The sequence below is a fragment of the Anoplopoma fimbria genome, chromosome 1 (assembly GCF_027596085.1).
Source record: "Anoplopoma fimbria isolate UVic2021 breed Golden Eagle Sablefish chromosome 1, Afim_UVic_2022, whole genome shotgun sequence".
In the NCBI taxonomy this organism is placed as follows: domain Eukaryota; kingdom Metazoa; phylum Chordata; class Actinopteri; order Perciformes; family Anoplopomatidae; genus Anoplopoma; species Anoplopoma fimbria.
The window spans coordinates 21348582-21369467 of record NC_072449.1 but is presented as its reverse complement, the minus strand read 5'-3'; the positions used below and the strand labels follow the sequence as shown (position 1 = coordinate 21369467).

At 42.4% G+C, this 20886-nt stretch overlaps 3 protein-coding genes across 3 annotated transcripts; all 3 read left to right on the top strand.

Moving 5' to 3' along the window:
* The first annotated feature begins 3928 nt into the window (after positions 1-3928).
* Positions 3929-9037, top strand: LOC129097124 (extracellular calcium-sensing receptor-like). The gene is given in 14 exon segments (XM_054605862.1): positions 3929-4119; positions 4343-4503; positions 4729-4871; positions 5019-5171; positions 5253-5453; positions 5787-6030; positions 6187-6305; positions 6307-6397; positions 6474-6627; positions 7291-7387; positions 7561-7684; positions 7806-8278; positions 8381-8461; positions 8681-9037. Coding segments are annotated over 14 exon segments (2589 nt in total).
* Positions 9038-13208: 4171 nt separating this feature from the next.
* On the top strand, positions 13209-18328 carry LOC129097113 (extracellular calcium-sensing receptor-like). The gene is made up of 13 exons (XM_054605851.1): positions 13209-13399; positions 13638-13794; positions 14011-14166; positions 14315-14467; positions 14549-14749; positions 15082-15325; positions 15482-15697; positions 15765-15918; positions 16582-16678; positions 16852-16975; positions 17097-17569; positions 17673-17753; positions 17972-18328. Exons 1-13 carry the CDS (start codon positions 13209-13211, stop codon positions 18326-18328), a joined length of 2604 nt encoding a protein of 867 aa, XP_054461826.1.
* A 121-nt stretch (positions 18329-18449) lies between these two features.
* On the top strand, positions 18450-20837 carry LOC129097105 (uncharacterized). Its single transcript, XM_054605839.1, has 2 exons — positions 18450-18453; positions 20209-20837. Exons 1-2 carry the CDS (start codon positions 18450-18452, stop codon positions 20835-20837), a joined length of 633 nt encoding a protein of 210 aa, XP_054461814.1.
* Positions 20838-20886: the final 49 nt, after the last annotated feature.

The window sequence follows — 20886 nt, the reverse complement described above, 5'->3', positions numbered from 1 at the left end:
CCCATTGGTGTGTGGACTGCCATTTTGAAGCCTCAAGTTCTGGCACTCTTTCCATCTCCATCTTGGATTTAAGAAGGTAATAAATCAAGTGGGAAGTAGGGTCTTTTGCTCTTGACTTCCACACAATTGGACTTGTTTTTTAAACCAGAGGAGACGTCCCCTGTTGGCCAGTAGAGAGAAAGCAAGTTTAAGACAATTCCGCACTGGCTTCACTTATCAGAACAAAAAGTTGCCGCCTGATTGTAATTCAAATGGTCTTAGAGGAAACTGGACTTCTGCACTTAAGACTTTAGGAAATGTAGCCAGTGACTGGAGACTTGTCAATCACAGGTCATTTCAGAGGGCATTCCTATTGGGGGTTCAACAATTGCAGATCCATGTATACGTCCCTTTAACACAGGTTTTAGCTAGAGTGACCAAACTTACTCTGCCTCCGATTGGCTTACTTTGATATTCTTACCCTGATGGATACATGATGGATACATAGTCAAGGCCCGCCTGTCACGTCGGCGCCCCAGCCGACTCCTGTCCCGCCGCCCGGCCGACTCCTGTCGTCCCGTCGGCACCACGGCCGACTCCTGTCTCCCGTCGGCACCACGGCCGACTCCTGTCCCGCCTGTCCCGTCGGCGCTTCCCTGGTCGTCCTCCTGTTCGCTCCCCAGAGGGGTTCTGCCTGTCCGCCTTGCCTCAGCCTTCGAGTATTCCTCCTCCAGACCCCTGCCACCCATCCGGCTGAGGATTCTGACTCTGCGGCCTCGGAGGAGTTCTTTCGGATTCTCCACGTGAGTCGATCCGAGACTGGTTTCCTATTGTGTGTACTGCCTGGAATAAAGCGGCCTTGATTGATAGAGGATGGATCCATAGACAGGGCACGGCAGCTCGGATGGATAAATTAAGGATCCATAGTCAGGGCACGGCGGCCCAGATGGATAGATTATGGATCTATGGTAAGGGCTATAGATAGATAGGTAGAGACAGAGATACATAGTCACGGCACGATGGGCTAGATGGTTAGATGGATAGATAGCCTAGATGGGGTGGATAGCCAGACAGACAAATATACAGATGGATGGATGTTCATGGCACGGCAGCCTGGATTGATAGATGACAGATAAATAGTCATGGCACGGCAGCTTGGATGGATAAATGAGGGATCCATAGTCAGGGCACGGCGGCCCGGATGGATAGATTTCGGATCCATAGTCAGGGCATGATGGGCTAGATGGTTAGATGACAGAGCCATAGTCAGGGCACAATGGGCTAGATGGTTAGATGACAGTGCCATAGTCAGGGCCCGATGGGGTGGATGGTTAGATGACAGAGCCATAGTCAGGGCACAATGGGCTAGATGGTTAGATGACAGTGCCATAGTCAGGGCCCGATGGGGTGGATGGTTAGATGACATAGCCGTAGTCACCGCACGATGGTTAGATGGATAGATGGCCTAGATGGGATAGATAGATAGCCAGACAGACCGATATTCAGATGAATGGTTGTTCATGGCAAGGCAGCCTGGATTGATCGATGACGGATACATAGTCATGGCGCGGCGGTCTGAATTAATAGATGACAGAGCCATAGTCATAGCAAGGCGGCCCAGATTGATTCTTAACAGATACATAATCATGGCGCGGCAGCCTCGATTGATAGAGGATGGATCCATAGACAGGGCACAGCGGCTCGGATGGATAAATTAAGGATCCATATTCAGGACTATAGCTAAATAGGTAGAGAGACAGATACATAATCAGGGCATGGCGGCCTGGATAGATAGATACAGATACATAGTCAGGGCATGATGGGCTAGATGGTTACATGGATAGATAGTTTGATGGGATAGATAGCCAGACAGACAAATATACAGATAGATGGACAGTCATGGCACTGCATCATGGATTAGAAGATGACAGATACATAGTCATGGCACGGCGGCCTGGATTGACGGATGAAAGATACATAGTCATGGCACGGCAGCCTGGATTGAAGATGACAGATACATAGTCATGGCACGGCAGCCTGGATTGATAGATGACAGATACAGTCATGGCACCTCGGCCTGGATTGATAGATGACAGATACATAGTCATGGCACAGCGGCCAATATTAATATAAGTCAGATCCGTAATCATGGCAGATGGTCTTGATTGTTAGATGACAGCTAGAAACACTGTGGGACCACAGTGCCATCTAGCGACAATCGGTTGTAAGATCTATATCTTCTTAAGGACCGTAAGGTTATGAGTAACAGGTAGAGAAACAGTAAATGTTAGCGATATTATAAAATGTTTACACGCTAGTAAGACAGATGCACATTTTTGTCTCTGTATTATCTTTGTTAAATCCTGTGTATTAACTATGTGTAACTAAAATGTCATTTTTGTATACATACAAGTCCATACGTGTGTAAGGTTTATTATCATTGTCCATAGTGGGGGAACGTATGTGACTTATTCATTTAAGATGTTAGATAAGTTCATTTACTAAGCAAGAGTACGCCAATATTAGGAGACAAATAAACTTGAAATAGCTGCGGTGAGGTATCGTTAGTTACCACCTCACCCCGCCTCTAGTTGACACGCACCCAGGGTTGATAAAACTGTTGACGTTTCCTCTGTCGTGTTTCTTTTCGTGTTTTTTGTGCGTATTGTTTGGTTTATGGAGCTTCATACACGCTCCCTTTATTTTTATTCGAGAATCGCAGTTATTTTCTTATGCTTTTTCTTCTTAACTCCTTTTGAGTATCTTATAGTTTATTGATTTTGGAGCAAGCCTTATTTTTGATTTAGTGTACGTCCGTTAACCCACGTGAGATATCAACTTTAATAACTGTCAATCGACCAAACGAGATTCATTTTAAGTATACAACGAGTAGTTGCGGCTCATACTCCTCGTCGGATAAAGAACCTGCTGCTGCGGATCAAGACCTGAAGCGCACGGCAATACCGTAGGCCGCTTTCTAGTTCACTTTGCAACAGCAGTGTGTGAACTTCAGAGACTTTTGCCAATCCACTTGTTGGACATCCAAGGACAGCTGAGAACTACCGTTTCTGCACTCTGTCAAACGGCAATTATCGCTTCCCAACGGGAATCAACAACCGCTGGAAAGCCGTGTGTTGACCCCATTGGAGCAGCAATAACCAGCTGAGCCCAAGGCTAAGTCATCAGGACAACGCTGCACAAAGTAGGAAACTGACTTCTCCGAATGTGATCAAGAGTTCGTGTTGGATAACGCTCTGAATGGTTATATTTTAGATTTATCGGTTAGAGTAGTGTCAGTACATTTTTATAGGAAATCACAGTCTCTCCCTGTGTTTATTTGAAACTAATTAATTCATCATTTGTATCATTGTATAGTAAATTAAAGGATTAATGATAGATCTATTGTCAGTGCGGAAAGGGACTAATTGGGGGGGGGGGGGGGGACAAGCCTAAAACAAGCCTAAACGACTAATTTCCGACTAATTTCTGCCTCCTGGAGCAGACTGTGGCTGCTAAATGGTGGGACATTTTTGTGGATTGGCTGACAGACCAAGAGACTGAGTTAGAGATGCTTGTCACAGCTAAAAATGTTATCTGATAAAATATTTCAATAATAACGTCATCGCTAAGATTCATACTTCCACGTGTTGTTCTCTCTCCTGTGCCATTGCATTTGATTGTGATTGGTTGATCTGGCAATGACTCATATGACCCATAAAATACAGCAAGCATCATAGTTTTTATAAAGTCTACATCATCAGCCTTTCAGAGCATATGTTGGAGAACCATCATCTCGCCTAAACAGACAGTTTTCGTGGGATCTGTATGGACATTGAATTATAACCTTGTTATGACTTCTCCCTGGCTGATTCTTTGGGCCTCATTTAGCTTTCTTTTTCCAGTGTTCTCTGATGTGAAGGACAGGGAAGAACCAAGATTAGAGAGAAGTATGGTGGGGAATGAGGGAGTGAGTGGGGTTGGTTCGAGTTTACCTCACTGTGTGAAACTGACGGACATTGAGCCTCTGGCACTGCAGTCGGGAGGGGATGTTGTGATTGGAGGGCTTTTCCCTCTGCATTATGATGCTCATATGCAAGAGCAAAGCTACCAAAGCAAACCTCAGCTCACACCTTGCAGTGGGTAAGTGTGTGGATACTGTTGGAATCTGAAATCCCACCTCATTTTTCTTAATTGATTTTATTTTTAAACTAAAAAGTGTCTTAAATAAATGTATTTTGCTGTGATTAGATCTGTATTGATCCTACACTATTCACATGCAGATTTATATTTTGCTGAGATACTGTGTTTTCTGTCTCAGTGTGAATTTTATAGACTGCATTAAACTTTATTCATTTCTCTGCAGCTTTAACCACAGGGCCTTCCGATGGATAATGACCATGGTGTTTGCAGTGGAGGAAATAAACCGTAATTCGAGCCTGTTACCAGGTGTTAAACTTGGCTATAGAATTATGGACAGCTGTAATCATGTCCACACCAGCCTGAGAACTCTTTTGTCTTTATTCAGTCCATCCAAAGCTGTGATGAGTGAGGTGAAACAAATGGAAGAAATTGAACAAAGATTAGATATGTCAAAGGACAGGAGTACTATAACTAAGGGGGTAAAAAGAGAAAAAAATAGAAGAAAGGAAAGTAGACTGATCACAGTGAAAAAGAGAGGCTCTGAAATGCATGAAGCAATGCCTCACAATCCTGAAAATGATGGAAATGACATAAAGGAAAATGTAACAGGGGAGACATTAGATAGCAGTACAAAATCTCAAGCTTTACCCTCATGTCTGTCTGATTCTTCTGTGTCGGCTGTGATCGGCCTTGCATCCTCTTCCCCTACCAGAGCTGCAGCTCACACCCTTGGCCCTTTCAACCTTCCACTGGTAAGAAAGGAATGAAAAGACTGTTTTTTTAAACATAATCTTCTTTCCACCATGTTTTTTGGTGATAAATCATGAAACAATGTTTGATAAGGTTTTTCTTTTTTGTTTCTGTCTTATCTCACTAACGTTAACTTTATCTCCATATAGGTGAGTTATTTTGCCACTTGTAGCTGTCTCACTGACAAGTATATGTACCCGTCATTCTTGCGGACTGTGCCGAGTGATCTCTTTCAAGTTAGAGGTCTTGTTCAGCTGGTCACCTTCTTAGGCTGGCTCTGGGTTGGCACAATAGGGACTATGGTGAGATAAGCGTTTGTCTTTTTACACCACCATTAGATAAATATACCAACATGATTTTTAAGAGGTCTTTATATATTTCAGGATGACTACAGTCAATATGGAATCCAAGCATTTTCCAACCAGTTAAGACAACAAGGTGGGTGTGTGGCATTTCATTTGACCATCCCAAAATCACCCACAGCAGCCGAGATACAAGAAATAGCAGACAGGCTACAGAGTTCAACTGCGATGGTGGTGGTGGTCTTTGGAAGGCAAGGACACCTGCTGGACCTTTTCTTAGAGGTAGGCACTCTGTATTAGGTGTTCTTAACCTTTTGATTCTCAAGGCTGACTTGTTTTGTATCGGCAACTTTTGACTTGGATAAAAAAAAAAAAAAGAATCACAGGAGTGGCTTGTATGCTACATAATTTCTTTGTCTCAAAAAACGATCTATTTTGCGTCACTACATCAAGGGGAATTGGCTCTTAATCACCGATGTATATGCATGAGCATAAAATTATATATTATTCAGCATTTAAGTAATGATATGAGAATTAGGATTATATAAATAATGTTGTTGCTCATGCTCATCTGTTTGCCTTATCAGATTTATTTAAGTATGCCTTATCTTCCAGCTGGCTCAGAGAAATGTGACAGGAATCCAGTGGGTAGCTAGTGAAGCCTGGGTGACCGCTAATCTGCTGACCTCAGCCAGCTTCCACCCTCTCCTAGAGGGCACGCTGGGCTTCTCCTTTCCTGGAGTCAGGATCCCCGGCTTGAAAGAGTTCCTGTTGAATGTCCGCCCTTCTCCCAAACCTGGAATGGCATTTGTCAACATGTTCTGGGAAGAGCTGTTTAGCTGCAGGCTAGAGTTTAGAGGAAACCAATCCCAAAGAAATCAAGCAGATACCGTGGATAACTTTATGGGATTGGATGCTTTTGGTTACAAAACAGACTCTCAAAACCTTCCTGGGCCCTTGGTCAGGTCTGTTGTAGGAAAACCAAGCACATTTGAGGGAGCAGCTGATGAAAACTATAAAAGTACTGCTGAAAAACCTGTATGCACTGGTTCAGAGGATCTGAGGTACACTGACAGCAGCTTTACTGATGTATCTCAGGTCAGAGTATCCTATAATGTTTATAAAGCTGTAGATATACGCCATCGCCCATGCTCTTCACACTTTATTAAACTGTGATTCTGCAGAACATTACGGAATGTGTGAGAATCATGAATCATTCACTTCTAGTCAGGCAAGTTAAACTACTACAAAATATTCAATGTTATTATTTCAGTTTTTCCTTGAGTTTTTCTCTTCTCATAGTTCTTTTTTTTCCTATCATACAGTTGCTGCATCATCTGAAGACAGTGAATTTCACCAACCAATTTGAGGAGAAGGTTTATTTTGACTCCAACGGAGAGCCGGTCCCTCTCTATGACATCATTAACTGGCAGAAGGACAGCAAGGGGAAAATTAGGTGGAATATTATACTTCAATACACAAGAATACCATTGTGTTTAAGGAATCGTGATTGAGAAGCATTTCATTTAGTTTATTGTCAGGCTGGTCCAGCATTCCTCGCAAAACCACGAAAAAATAATGGACCGTAACTGGAAGATATCCCTTAAAGTTTTTTAGTATGTTAATCATGTAATTTTGAATGACGATGTATAGAGACCGCTAAATCAAATACCAAGAAGGGCAGGAGGGGAGGTGGATGTGTCCATCAGAGCTTGTTTGTGAAACAAGAAGTCAGTATTGATGTTTTTGTTACAGAAATTAGGTACTTCATTAACCTCACTTCCGTAGTTGTTTTAACCCAAACAATGACCTACACCTAAACCTAACTAAATGGGTTTGTTGCCTTAACCTAACCAAGTAGCTTTGTTGCCACAACTTAACTGGGTTTCCTGTGAATATGGAAGTTTATTTTGAAAAAAAATGATGCATGTCATGAGCCAAAATTGACACGTATTACAGGCTTTAATATGAAAACACATGGAAAATGAGGAGTAACGTTTCACACGAATCCTTGTATGAGGACACGTTGTAGCTTTTTAAGCATTCAGATGAGTTGCAATACAAAATTGTCAAATATGTTGTTTGGCCTGATTTTGGAATAATATTATGCTGTGTTTAGATTTATAAAAGTGGGAAGCTATGATGGTTCCGCTCCATTGAAAGAACAGTTGCAGATAGAGCAGAGCACCATTGTGTGGACCACAGGACAGTCACAGGTGGGTCATATGTCCTCTAAAAACATTTATGTTTATTTACAGGATAAGACATTGTAAATATTAGCTGTTGATTAAAATAGCTGTTTTATTCAGTAAACAACATTTTTTTCCACCAAGCATCTATCTGCTGCAAAGCAAATCTTGGTGTGTAATTTAATACTTTATTTCTTCAGGTGCCTTCATCTCTATGTAGTACTCCATGCACCCCTGGCAGCAGACAGGCCAGACGTCGAGGAGAGCCCCACTGTTGCTTTGATTGTTTGCCCTGTGCAGATGGAGAGATCAGCAACCAGACTGGTGGCGCATTTATCATTTTCGTATTCATTCAAGGCATACTATATGAATGCAAACTGTAATGTAGAGTTTGAGTTTGTATGTGTTTACACAGTGTATGTCCACTGTATGTGTCTCTAAAAAGGTTCCACCGAGTGCACCAAATGTGCAGAATACTACTGGTCAGACAAAGACAAGGTGAAATGCGTTGCTGGGGTCGATGAATTCCTCTCTTTCCACGACATCATGGGCATCATCCTGGTCGCACTCACACTGCTGGGCGTTGTCCTGACAACCATCGTCACTGCTGTCTTTCAACGTTTCCGGTCCACACCGATTGTCAAGGCCAACAACTCAGAAATAAGTTTCCTTCTCCTCCTGTCCCTCAAGCTGTGCTTCTTGTGTTCCCTGGTGTTCATTGGCCAGCCATCTGTGTGGACATGCAGGCTCCGCCAGGCAGCATTTGGGATTAGCTTTGTTCTCTGTCTTTCCTGCCTACTCGTTAAGACCATAGTGGTTCTCTTGGCCTTTCGTGCTAATGTACCTGGTTCGAGGGCCCTGAAGCTGTTTGGTCCCTCTCAACAGCGGACTATGATCCTCTGCACTACAGCTCCTCAGGTGGGAGGGCTTAAGAACCACCACTAATTGGACCTCAAGTTTTGACCATTTACATTTTTCCTTGGTTTTAAGAGGATGGCTTATCTTTCCATTTCCCCCCAGATTTGTCTCTGCGCTGGTTGTCTTTTGGGTGCACCTCCTTTCCCATTCAAGAACTCAAACTACCAAGCCTCAACTGGAAAAGTAAGAATGACAGTATCCCACAGTGTCTTTATTGATGCAATAAGGAGTTGCCAAAGTCAGATATGTTCAAATCCTACCTACACATAGGAGCTTTAATGTTTGTTATGGGGATCAGAAAGAAACTAAACATAATCATTTAAAATGCGTATATACACCCTGATTCTAATTGTACTATCCATGTTGATTTATCTGTATTTATGTATTGTTGGACAAACATAGATTATTGTGGAGTGTAAGGAGCCATGGCCTCCTGGATTTTATCTGGTCCTGGGCTACATTGGTCTACTGGCCTTCGTCTGCCACATCCTGGCGTTCCTTGGTCGCAAGCTACCTGATACCTTCAATGAGGCAAAGCTCATCACCTTCAGCATGCTGATCTTCTTGGCCGTGTGGATCTCTTTCATCCCAGCTTATGTCAGCTCTCCTGGGAAGTTCACTGTGGCTGTGGAAGTATTTGCTATATTAGCCTCCAGTTTTGGACTGTTGCTCTGTATTTATTTGCCGAAATGTTATATAATATTACTACAGCCTCAGAGAAACATTAAGAAAGGAATGATGGGTAAATATCTCACATGAACTCAACATGTTGTGGCTGGTAATTTTAATTGGACACCAAGCAAGCAAAAGCACAGACTTTTTAATGAGAAATTATGAAATTAAATTTTAATGTGAAACTAAATAAAATGCCACACAAACATGGGTCTGGGTTTCATTTTTATCCGATGGAAAGTTTGCCTCATTACTGTAAATTATTATGTCTGAAGTGGTGGACACTTTTTCCTGTAATGTTTCTTTGGAAATATACATTTAACTCGACAGATAAAGTAGTCCATGCACCATATTCACAGCACCCTCCCAGAAAAGCTGCAAATATCCCTGATTTGTGTTAATTGACCAATGTCTTATATACTGTAACTCTGCATTTATGAAATACTAAAAAAATTGGGTTCCCTTGGAAGACTAATGAATGCGTAGGATTTTGTAAGGTGGATAGTTTGATTTTGGGGCTTTACTGCTTCCAACAGAATGAAAAGCCTCGTCTTACTAATTTACTGAACCACTAAATTGGAGGGTCAAGCGGTTACTTCGGTCAATTTAAAGAGATATTTCAGTTTCGGTGATATATTCATTTTCATGGTCTTGAAACGTCTAATTAAGAACTTTGGTAATTTCCAACTAGCCAAGTTAAAGCTATGGTAACGTTAATGTCTCCCATAGTAGAAATGCGAGAAATGCCTTATGGATAGATAATAGCTTGTTAAGTACTTTGGCTCTATACTGATGTAAGCATACCAGAAGTTAACACTGAGGGAAATAATAAAACAAAAAACAAAACCCATCATTACCTTACAGCATAACGTTATCACAGACTGTTTATAAGAAGTGGACGTTATCACATCACCCATTGGTGTGTGGACTGCCATTTTGAAGCCTCAAGTTCTGGCACTCTTTCCATCTCCATCTTGGATTTAAGAAGGTAATAAATCAAGTGGGAAGTAGGGTCATTTGCTCTTAGACTTCCACACAATTGGACTTGTTTTTTAAACCAGAGGAGACGTCCCTGTTGGCCAGTAGAGAGAAAGCAAGTTTAAGACAATTCCGCACTGGCTTCACTTATCAGAACAAAAGTTGCCGCCTGATTGTAATTCAAATGGTCTTAGAGGAAACTGGACTTTTTAAGACTTTAGGAAATGTAGCCAGTGACTGGAGACTTGTCAATCACAGGTCATTTCAGAGGGCATTCCTATTGGGGGTTCAACAATTGCAGATCCATGTATACGTCCCTTTAACACAGGTTTTAGCTAGAGTGACCAAACTTACTCTGCCTCCGATTGGCTTGTTGATATTCTTACCCTGATGGACTTTGATATTCTTACCCTGATGGATACATGATGGATACATAGTCAAGGCCCGCCTGTCACGTCGGCGCCCCAGCCGACTCCTGTCCTGGAATAAAGCGGCGCCCCGGCACGGCAGCTTGGATGAATAAATGAGGATCCATAGTCAGGGCACGGCGGCCCGGATGGATAGATTTCGGATCCATAGTCAGGGCATGATGGGCTAGATGGTTAGATGACAGAGCCATAGTCAGGGCACAATGGGCTAGATGGTTAGATGACAGTGCCATAGTCAGGGACGGATGGGGTGGATGGTTAGATGACAGAGCCATAGTCACGTCACAATGGGCTAGATGGTTAGATGACAGTGCCATAGTCAGGGCCCGATGGGGTGGATGGTTAGATGACATAGCCGTAGTCACCGCACGATGGTTAGATTGATAGATGGCCTAGATGGGATAGATAGATAGCCAGACAGACCGATATTCAGATGAATGGTTGTTCATGGCAAGGCAGCCTGGATTGATCGATGACGGATACATAGTCATGGCGCGGCGGTCTGAATTAATAGATGACAGAGCCATAGTCATAGCAAGGCGGCCCAGATTGATTCATAACAGATACATAATCATGGCGCGGCGGCCTCGATTGATAGAGGATGGATCCATAGACAGGGCACAGCGGCTCGGATGGATAAATTAAGGATCCATATTCAGAACTATAGATAAATAGGTAGAGAGACAGATACATAATCAGGGCATGGCGGCCTGGATAGATAGATGACAGATACATAGTCAGGGCACGATGGGCTAGATGGTTACATGGATAGATAGTTTGATGGGATAGATAGCCAATCATGGCACTGCATCATGGATTAGAAGATGACAGATACATAGTCATGGCACGGCGGCCTGGATTGACGGATGAAAGATACATAGTCATGGCACGGCAGCCTGGATTGAAGATGACAGATACATAGTCATGGCACGGCAGCCTGGATTGATAGATGACAGATACAGTCATGGCACGTCGGCCTGGATTGATAGATGACAGATACATAGTCATGGCACAGCGGCCTATATTAATATAAGTCAGAACCGTAATCATGGCAGATGGTCTTGATTGTTAGATGACAGCTAGAAACACTGTGGGACCACAGTGCCATCTAGCGACAATCGGTTGTAAGATCTATATCTTCTTAAGGACCGTAAGGTTATGAGTAACAGGTAGAGAAACAGTAAATGTTAGCGATAGTTATAAAATGTTTACACGCTAGTAAGTCACATGACAGATGCACATTTTTGTCTCTGTATTATCTTTGTTAAATCCTGTGTATTAACTATGTGTAACTAAAATGTAATTTTTGTATACATACAAGTCTATACGTGTGTAAGGTTTATTATCATTGTCCATAGTGGGGGAAAGTATGTGACCTATTCATTTAAGATGTTAGATAGGTTAATTTACTAAGCAAGAGTACGCCAATATTAAGAGACAAATAAACTTGAAATAGCTGCGGTGAGGTATCGTTAGTTACCACCTCACCCCGCCTCTAGTTGACACGCACCCAGTGTTGATAAAACTGTTGACGTTTCCTCTGTCGTGTTTCTTTTCGTGGTGGTTGTGCGTATTGTTTGGTTTCTGGAGCTTCATACACGCTCCCTTTATTTTTATTCGAGAATCGCAGTTATTTTCTTATGCTTTTTCTTCTTAACTCCTTTTGAGTATCTTATAGTTTATTGATTTTGGAGCAAGCCTTATTTTTGATTTAGTGTACGTCCGTTAACCCACGTGAGATATCAACTTCAATAACTGTCAATCGACCAAACGAGATTCATTTTAAGTATACAACGAGTAGTTGCGGCTCATACTCCTCGTCGGATAAAGAACCTGCTGCCGCGGATCAAGACCTGAAGCGCACGGCAATACCGTAGGCCGCTTTCTAGTTCACTTTGCAACAGCAGTGTGTGAACTTCAGAGACTTTTGCCAGTCCACTTGTTGGACATCCAAGGACAGCTGAGAACTACCGTTTCTGCACTCTGTCAAACGGCAATTATCGCTTCCCAACGGGAATCAACAACCGCTGGAAAGCCGTGTGTTGACCCCATTGGAGCAGCAATAACCAGCTGAGCCCAAGGCTAAGTCATCAGGACAACGCTGCACAAAGTAGGAAACTGACTTCTCCGAATGTGATCAAGAGTTTGTGTTGGATAACGCTCTGAATGGTTATATTTTAGATTTATCGGTTAGAGTAGTGTCAGTACATTTTTATAGGAAATCACAGCTTCCCTTCACTATCCCCAATCATCTCCCTGTGTTATTTGAAACTAATTAATTCATCATTTGTATTATTGTATAGTAAATTAAAGGATTAATGATAGATCTATTGTCAGCGCGGGAAAGGGACTAATTGGGGGGGGGGCTACAAGCCTAAACGACTAATTTCGGCCTCCTAGGGCAGACTGTGGCTGCTAAATGGTGTGACATTTTTGTGGATTGGCTGACAGACCAAGAGACTGAGTTAGAGATGCTGGTCACAGCTAAAAATGTTATCTGATGAAATATTTCAATAATAACGTCATCGCTAAGATTCATACTTCCACATGTTGTTTTATCTCCTGTGCCATTGCATTTGATTGTGATTGGTTGATCTGGCAATGACTCATATGACCCATAAAATACAGCAAGCATCATAGTTTTTATAAAGTCTACATCATCAGCCTTTCAGAGCATATGTTGGAGAACCATCATCTCGCCTAAACAGACAGTTTTCGTGGGATCTGTATGGACATTGAATTATAACCTTGTTATGACTTCTCCCTGGCTGATTCTTTGGGCCTCATTTAGCTTTCTTTTTCCAGTGTTCTCTGATGTGAAGGACAGGGAAGAACCAAGATTAGAGAGAAGTATGGTGGGGAATGAGGGAGTGAGTGGGGTTGGTTCGAGTTTACCTCACTGTGTGAAACTGACGGACATTGAGCCTCTGGCAATGCAGTCGGGAGGGGATGTTGTGATTGGAGGGCTTTTCCCTCTGCATTATGATGCTCATATGCAAGAGCAAAGCTACCAAAGCAAACCTCAGCTCACACCTTGCAGTGGGTAAGTGTGTCGATACTGTTGAAATCTGAAATCCCACATTAATATATGTTTTTACATTTTTCTTAATTGATTTTATTTTTAAACTAAAAAGTGTCTTAAATAAATGTATTTTGCTGTGATTAGATCTGTATTGATCCTACACTATTCACATGCAGATTTATATTTTGCTGAGATACTGTGTTTTCTGTCTCAGTGTGAATTTTATAGACTGCATTAAACTTTATTCATTTCTCTGCAGCTTTTACCACAGGGCCTTCCGATGGATAATGACCATGGTGTTTGCAGTGGAGGAAATAAACCGTAATTCGAGCCTGTTACCAGGTGTTAAACTTGGCTATAGAATTATGGACAGCTGTAATCGTGTCCACACCAGCCTGAGAACTCTTTTGTCTTTAGTCAGTCCCTCCAAAGCTGTGATGAGTGAGGTGAAACAAATGGAAGAAATTGAACAAAGATTAGATATGTCAAAGGACAGGAGTACTATAACTAAGGGGGTAAAAAGAGAAAAAAATAGAAGAAAGGAAAGTAGACTGATCACAGTGAAAAAGAGAGGCTCTGAAATGCATGAAGCAATGCCTCACAATCCTGAAAATGATGGAAATGACATAAAGGAAAATGTAACAGGGGAGATATTAGATAGCAGTACAAAATCTCAAGCTTTACCCTCATGTCTGTCTGATTCTTCTGTGTCGGCTGTGATCGGCCTTGCATCCTCTTCCCCTACAAGAGCTGCAGCTCACACCCTTGGCCCTTTCAACCTTCCACTGGTAAGAAAGGAATGAAAATACTGTTTTTTTTAAACATAATCTTCTTTCCACCATGTTTTTTGGTGATAAATCATGAAACAATGTTTGATAAGGTTTTTCTTTTTTGTTTCTGTCTTATCTCACTAACGTTAACTTTATCTCCATATAGGTGAGTTATTTTGCCACTTGTAGCTGTCTCACTGACAAGTATATGTACCCGTCATTCTTGCGGACTGTGCCGAGTGATCTCTTTCAAGTTAGAGGTCTTGTTCAGCTGGTCACCTTCTTAGGCTGGCTCTGGGTTGGCACAATAGGGACTATGGTGAGATAAGCGTTTGTCTTTTTACACCACCATTAGATAAATATACCAACATGATTTTTAAGAGGTCTTTATATATTTCAGGATGACTACAGTCAATATGGAATCCAAGCATTTTCCAACCAGTTAAGACAACAAGGTGGGTGTGTGGCATTTCATTTGACCATCCCAAAATCACCCACAGCAGCCGAGATACAAGAAATAGCAGACAAGCTACAGAGTTCAACTGCGATGGTGGTGGTGGTCTTTGGAAGGCAAGGACACCTGCTGGACCTTTTCTTAGAGGTAAGCACTCTGTATTAGGTGTTCTTAACCTTTTGATTCTCAAGGCTGACTTGTTTTGTGTCGGCAACTTTTGACTTGGATAAAAAAAAAAAAAGAATCACAGGAGTGGCTTGTATGCTACATAATTTCTTTGTCTCAAAAAACGATCTATTTTGCGTCACTACATCAAGGGGAATTGGCTCTTAATCACCGATGTATATGCATGAGCATAAAATGATATATTATTCAGCATTTAAGTAATGATATGAGAATTAGGATTATATAAATAATGTTGTTGCTCATGCTCATCTGTTTGCTTTATCAAATTTCTTTAAGTATGCCTTATCTTCCAGCTGGCTCAGAGAAATGTGACAGGAATCCAGTGGGTAGCTAGTGAAGCCTGGGTGACCGCTAAACCGCTGACCTCAGCCCACTTCCACCCTCTCCTAGAGGGCACGCTGGGCTTCTCCTTTCCTGGAGTCAGGATCCCCGGCTTGAAAGAGTTCCTGTTGAATGTCCGCCCTTCTCCCAAACCTGGAATGGCATTTGTCAACATGTTCTGGGAAGAGCTGTTTAGCTGCAGGCTAGAGTTTAGAGGAAACCAATCCCAAAAAAATCAAGCAGATACCGTGGATAACTTTATGGGATTGGATGCTTTTGGTTACAAAACAGACTCTCAAAACCTTCCTGGGCCCTTGGTCAGGTCTGTTGTAGGAAAACCAAGCACATTTGAGGGAGCAGCTGATGAAAACTATAAAAGTACTGCTGAAAAACCTGTATGCACTGGTTCAGAGGATCTGAGGTACACTGACAGCAGCTTTACTGATGTATCTCAGCTCAGAGTATCCTATAATGTTTATAAAGCTGTATACGCCATCGCCCATGCTCTTCACACTTTATTAAACTGTGATTCTGCAGAACATTACGGAATGTGTGAAAATCATAAATCATTCACTTCTAGTCAGGCAAGTTAAACTACTACAAAATAATCAATGTTATTATTTCAGTTTTTCCTTGAGTTTTTCTCTCCTCATAGTTCTTTTTTTTTCTTTCCTACAGTTGCTGCATCATCTGAAGACAGTGAATTTCACCAACCAATTTGAGGAGAAGGTTTATTTTGACTCCAACGGAGAGCCGGTCCCTCTCTATGACATCATTAACTGGCAGAAGGACAGCAAGGGGAAAATTAGGTGGAATATCATACTTCAATACACAAGAATACCATTGTGTTTAAGGAATCGTGATTGAGAAGCATTTCATTTAGTTTATTGTCAGGCTGGTCCAGCATTCCTCGCAAAACCACAAAAAAATAATGGACCGTAACTGGAAGATATCCCTTAAAGTTTTTTAGTATGTTAATCATGTAATTTTGAATGACGATGTATAGAGACCGCTAAATCAAATACCAAGAAGGGCAGGAGGGGAGGTGGATGTGTCCATCAGAGCTTGTTTGTGAAACAAGAAGTCAGTATTGATGTTTTTGTTACAGAAATTAGGTACTTCATTAACCTCACTTCCGTAGTTGTTTTAACCCAAACAATGACCTACACCTAAACCTAACTAAATGGGTTTGTTGCCTTAACCTAACCAAGTAGCTTTGTTGCCACAACTTAACTGGGTTTCCTGTGAATATGGAAGTTTATTTTGAAAAAAAATGATGCATGTCATGAGCCAAAATTGACACGTATTACAGGCTTTAATATGAAAACACATGGAAAATGAGGAGTAACGTTTCACACGAATCCTTGTATGAGGACACATTGTAGCTTTTTAAGCATTCAGATGAGTTGCAATACAAAATTGTCAAATATGTTGTTTGGCCTGATTTTGGAATAATATTATGCTGTGTTTAGATTTATAAAAGTGGGAAGCTATGATGGTTCCGCTCCATTGAAAGAACAGTTGCAGATAGAGCAGAGCACCATTGTGTGGACCACAGGACAGTCACAGGTGGGTCATATGTCCTCTAAAAACATTTATGTTTATTTACAGGATAAGACATTGTAAATATTAGCTGTTGATTAAAATAGCTGTTTTATTCAGTAAACAACATTTTTTTCCACCAAGCATCTATCTGCTGCAAAGCAAATCTTGGTGTGTAATTTAATACTTTATTTCTTCAGGTGCCTTCATCTCTATGTAGTCCTCCATGCACCCCTGGCAGCAGACAGGCCAGACGTCGAGGAGAGCCCCACTGTTGCTTTGATTGTTTGCCCTGTGCAGATGGAGAGATCAGCAACCAGACTGGTGGCGCATTTATCATTTTCGTATTCATTCAAGGCATACTATATGAATGCAAACTGTAATGTAGAGTTTGAGTTTGTATGTGTTTACACAGTGTATGTCCACTGTATGTGTCTCTAAAAAGGTTCCACCGAGTGCACCAAATGTGCAGAATACTACTGGTCAGACAAAGACAAGGTGAAATGCGTTGCTGGGGTCGATGAATTCCTCTCTTTCCACGACATCATGGGCATCATCCTGGTCGCACTCACACTGCTGGGCGTTGTCCTGACAACCATCGTCACTGCCGTCTTTCAACGTTTCCGGTACACACCGATTGTCAAGGCCAACAACTCAGAAATAAGTTTCCTGCTTCTCCTGTCCCTCAAGCTGTGCTTCTTGTGTTCCCTGGTGTTCATTGGCCAGCCATCTGTGTGGACATGTAGGCTCCGCCAGGCAGCATTTGGGATTAGCTTTGTTCTCTGTCTTTCCTGCCTACTCGTTAAGACCATAGTGGTTCTCTTGGCCTTTCGTGCTAATGTACCTGGTTCGAGGGCCCTGAAGCAGTTTGGTCCCTCTCAACAGCGGACTATGATCCTCTGCACTACAGCTCCTCAGGTGGGAGAGCTTAAGAACCACCACTAATTGGACCTCAAGTTTTGACCATTTCAATTTTTAATTGGTTTTAAGAGGATGGCTTATCTTTCCATTTCGCCTCCAGATTTGTCTCTGCGCTGGTTGTCTTTTGGGTGCACCTCCTTTCCCATTCAAGAACTCAAACTACCAAGCCTCAACTGGAAAAGTAAGAATGACAGTATCCCACAGTGTCTTTTTTGATGCAATAAGGAGTTGCCAAAGTCAGATATGTTCAAATTCTACCTACACATTAACTACTAATGTTTGTTATGGAGATCAGAAAGAAACCAAACATAATCATTTAAAATGTGTATATACACCCTGATTCTAATTGTACTATCCATGTTGATGTATCTGTATTTATGTATTGTTGGACATACATAGATTATTGTGGAGTGTAAGGAGCCATGGCCTCCTGGATTTTATCTGGTCCTGGGCTACATTGGTCTACTGGCCTTCGTCTGCCTCATCCTGGCGTTCCTTGGTCGCAAGCTACCTGATACCTTCAATGAGGCAAAGCTCATCACCTTCAGCATGCTGATCTTCTTGGCCGTGTGGATCTCTTTCATCCCGGCTTATGTCAGCTCTCCTGGGAAGTTCACTGTGGCTGTGGAAGTATTTGCTATATTAGCCTCCAGTTTTGGACTGTTGCTCTGTATTTATTTGCCGAAATGTTATATAATATTACTACAGCCTGAGAGAAACGTTAAGAAAGGAATGACGGGAAAATATCTCACATGAACTTAACATGTTGTGGCTGGTAATTTTAATTGGCCACCAAGCAAGCAAAAGCACTGACTTTTTAATAAGAAATTATGAAAATAAATTTTAACGTGAAACTAAATAAAATGCCACACCAAACATGGGTCTGGGTTTTATTTTTATCCGATGGAAAGTTTGCCTCATTACTGTAAATTATTGTGTTTGAAGTGGTCACTTTTTCCTATAATGTTTCTTTGGAAATATACATTTAACTCAACAGATAAAGTAGTCCATGCACCATATTCACAGCACCCTCCCAGAAAAGCTGCAAATATCCCTGATTTGTGTTAATTGACCAATGTCTTATATACTGTAACTCTGCATTTATGAAATACAAAAATAATTGGGTCCCCTTGGAAGACTAATGAATGCGTAGGATTTTGTAAGGTGGACAGTTTGATTTTGGGGCTTTACTGCTTCCAACAGAATGAAAAACCTCGTCTTACTAATTTACTGAACCACTAAATTGGAGGGTCAAGTGGTTACTTCGGTCAATTTAAATAGATATTTCAGTTTCGGTGATATATTAATTTTCATGGTCTTGAAACGTCTAATTAGGAACTTTGGTAATTTCCAACTAGCCAAGTTAAAGCTATGGTAACATTAATGTCTCCCATAGTAGAAATGCGAGAAATGCCTTGGGGATAGATAACAGCTTGTTAAGTACTTTGGCTCGATATTGATGTAAGCATACCAGAAGTTAACACTGAGGGAAATAATAAAACAAAAAACAAAACCCATCATTATCTTACAGCATAACGTTATCACAGACTGTTTATAAGAAGTGGACGTAGTAGTCACGCCATCACCCATTGGTGTGTGGACTGCCATTTTGAAGCCTCAAGTTCTGGCACTCTTTCCATCTCCATCTTGGATTTAAGAAGGTAATAAATCAAGTGGGAAGTAGGGTCATTTGCTCATAGACTTCCACACAATTGGACTTGTTTTTTTAAACCAGAGGAGACGTCCCCTGTTGGCCAGTAGAGAGAAAGCAAGTTTAAGACAATTCCGCACTGGCTTCACTTATCAGAACAAAAAGTTGCCGCCTGATTGTAATTCAAATGGTCTTAGAGGAAACTAGACTTCTGCACTTAAGACTTTAGGAAATGTAGCCAGTGACTGGAGACTTGTCAATCTCAGGTCATTTCAGAGGGCATTCCTATTGGGGGTTCAACAATTGCAGATCCATGTATAAGTCCCTTTAACACTCTTGGTTTTAGCTAGAGTGACCAAACTTACTCTGCCTCCGATTGGCTTACTTTGATATTCTTACCCTTACCCGAACCAATCTTACTCGTCATGTATAAACCTAAACAACCCAACCAAAATACAAATGTCAATATCGGCAAAGCGTTCAAGGAAAGAGAGAAAATGTTCTAATATTCCTTCTACTTCTGCTAACTGAAGCCAAGTTTGCTGAATTTTTTTTTTTAGATACCGTTGATTGTCTGACAAATGAATCTTTAGAAAAAAAGTATCAAGATTAAAATCATGATCTGATGATGTTCAAAGTGAATGACTAGTACTCTTACAGGTTACTTACTATATGATACGTATATGCCCATGCTTGCCTGGTTGGAGGGGCTTTTCGACAGAGAGCGGAGAGCTGCAGCAGGAGGGCTACTGTATTTCTTAATTTATACTATTCATTTTACACTCACATTTCTTAAATTGCTTGTCTTTTAGCTAATGGCATGTTTTCCTGATTTTCAGTGCACTAAAATCTTAAGAAAAGATCCATACACATGGCCTGGATTGATAAATGACGGATCTATAGCCATGGCACTGCGGCCTGGAATAATAGATTACAAATCCATACTCGGGGCATAACCTCTGATGGATACATGATGGATACATAGTCAAGGCCCGTCTGTCACGTCGGCACCCCAGTCGACTCCTGTCCCGTCGGCGCCCGGCCGTGCCCCCACCTACTCTTGTCCCGTCGGTGCCCCGGCTGACTCCTGTTGTCCCGTCAGCGCCCTGGCCAACGCCTGCACCTCCAGTCCCATCGGCGCCCCGGCCGACGCCCTCTCCCGCGGGGCCGCAGCTTTCCCCGGGTCCCGTCCTGGATGGGCCGCAGCCTTCCTCTGCTCCCATTTCCGCTGGGCCGCAGCGTTACTCTGCCCCCGTTTCCGCTGGGCCGCAGCATTCCTCTGCCGAGAGACCATGTTGCCAGAGCCCTAGGTCCGAGAGCCCCCTGTCCAAGAACCTCAGTCTCGAGAGCCCCCTGTCCAAGAACCTCAGTCTCGAGAGCACCCTGTCCAAGAACCTCAGTCTCGAGAGCACCCTCCCCAGCCTCCAGAGCCCCCTGCCCAGCCTCCAGAGAGGATCCGTCAGCCTCCAGAGCCCCGTCCCCGTGGCCGACCTCCAGAGAAGCCCCGTCAGCCTGGTCGTCCTCCTGTTCGCTCCCCAGAGGGGTTCTGCCTGTCCGCCTTGCCTCAGCCTTCGAGGATTCCCTCCTCCAGACCCCTGCCACCCATCCGGCTGAGGATTCTGACTCTGCGACCTCGGAGGAGTTCTCTCGGATTCTCCACGTG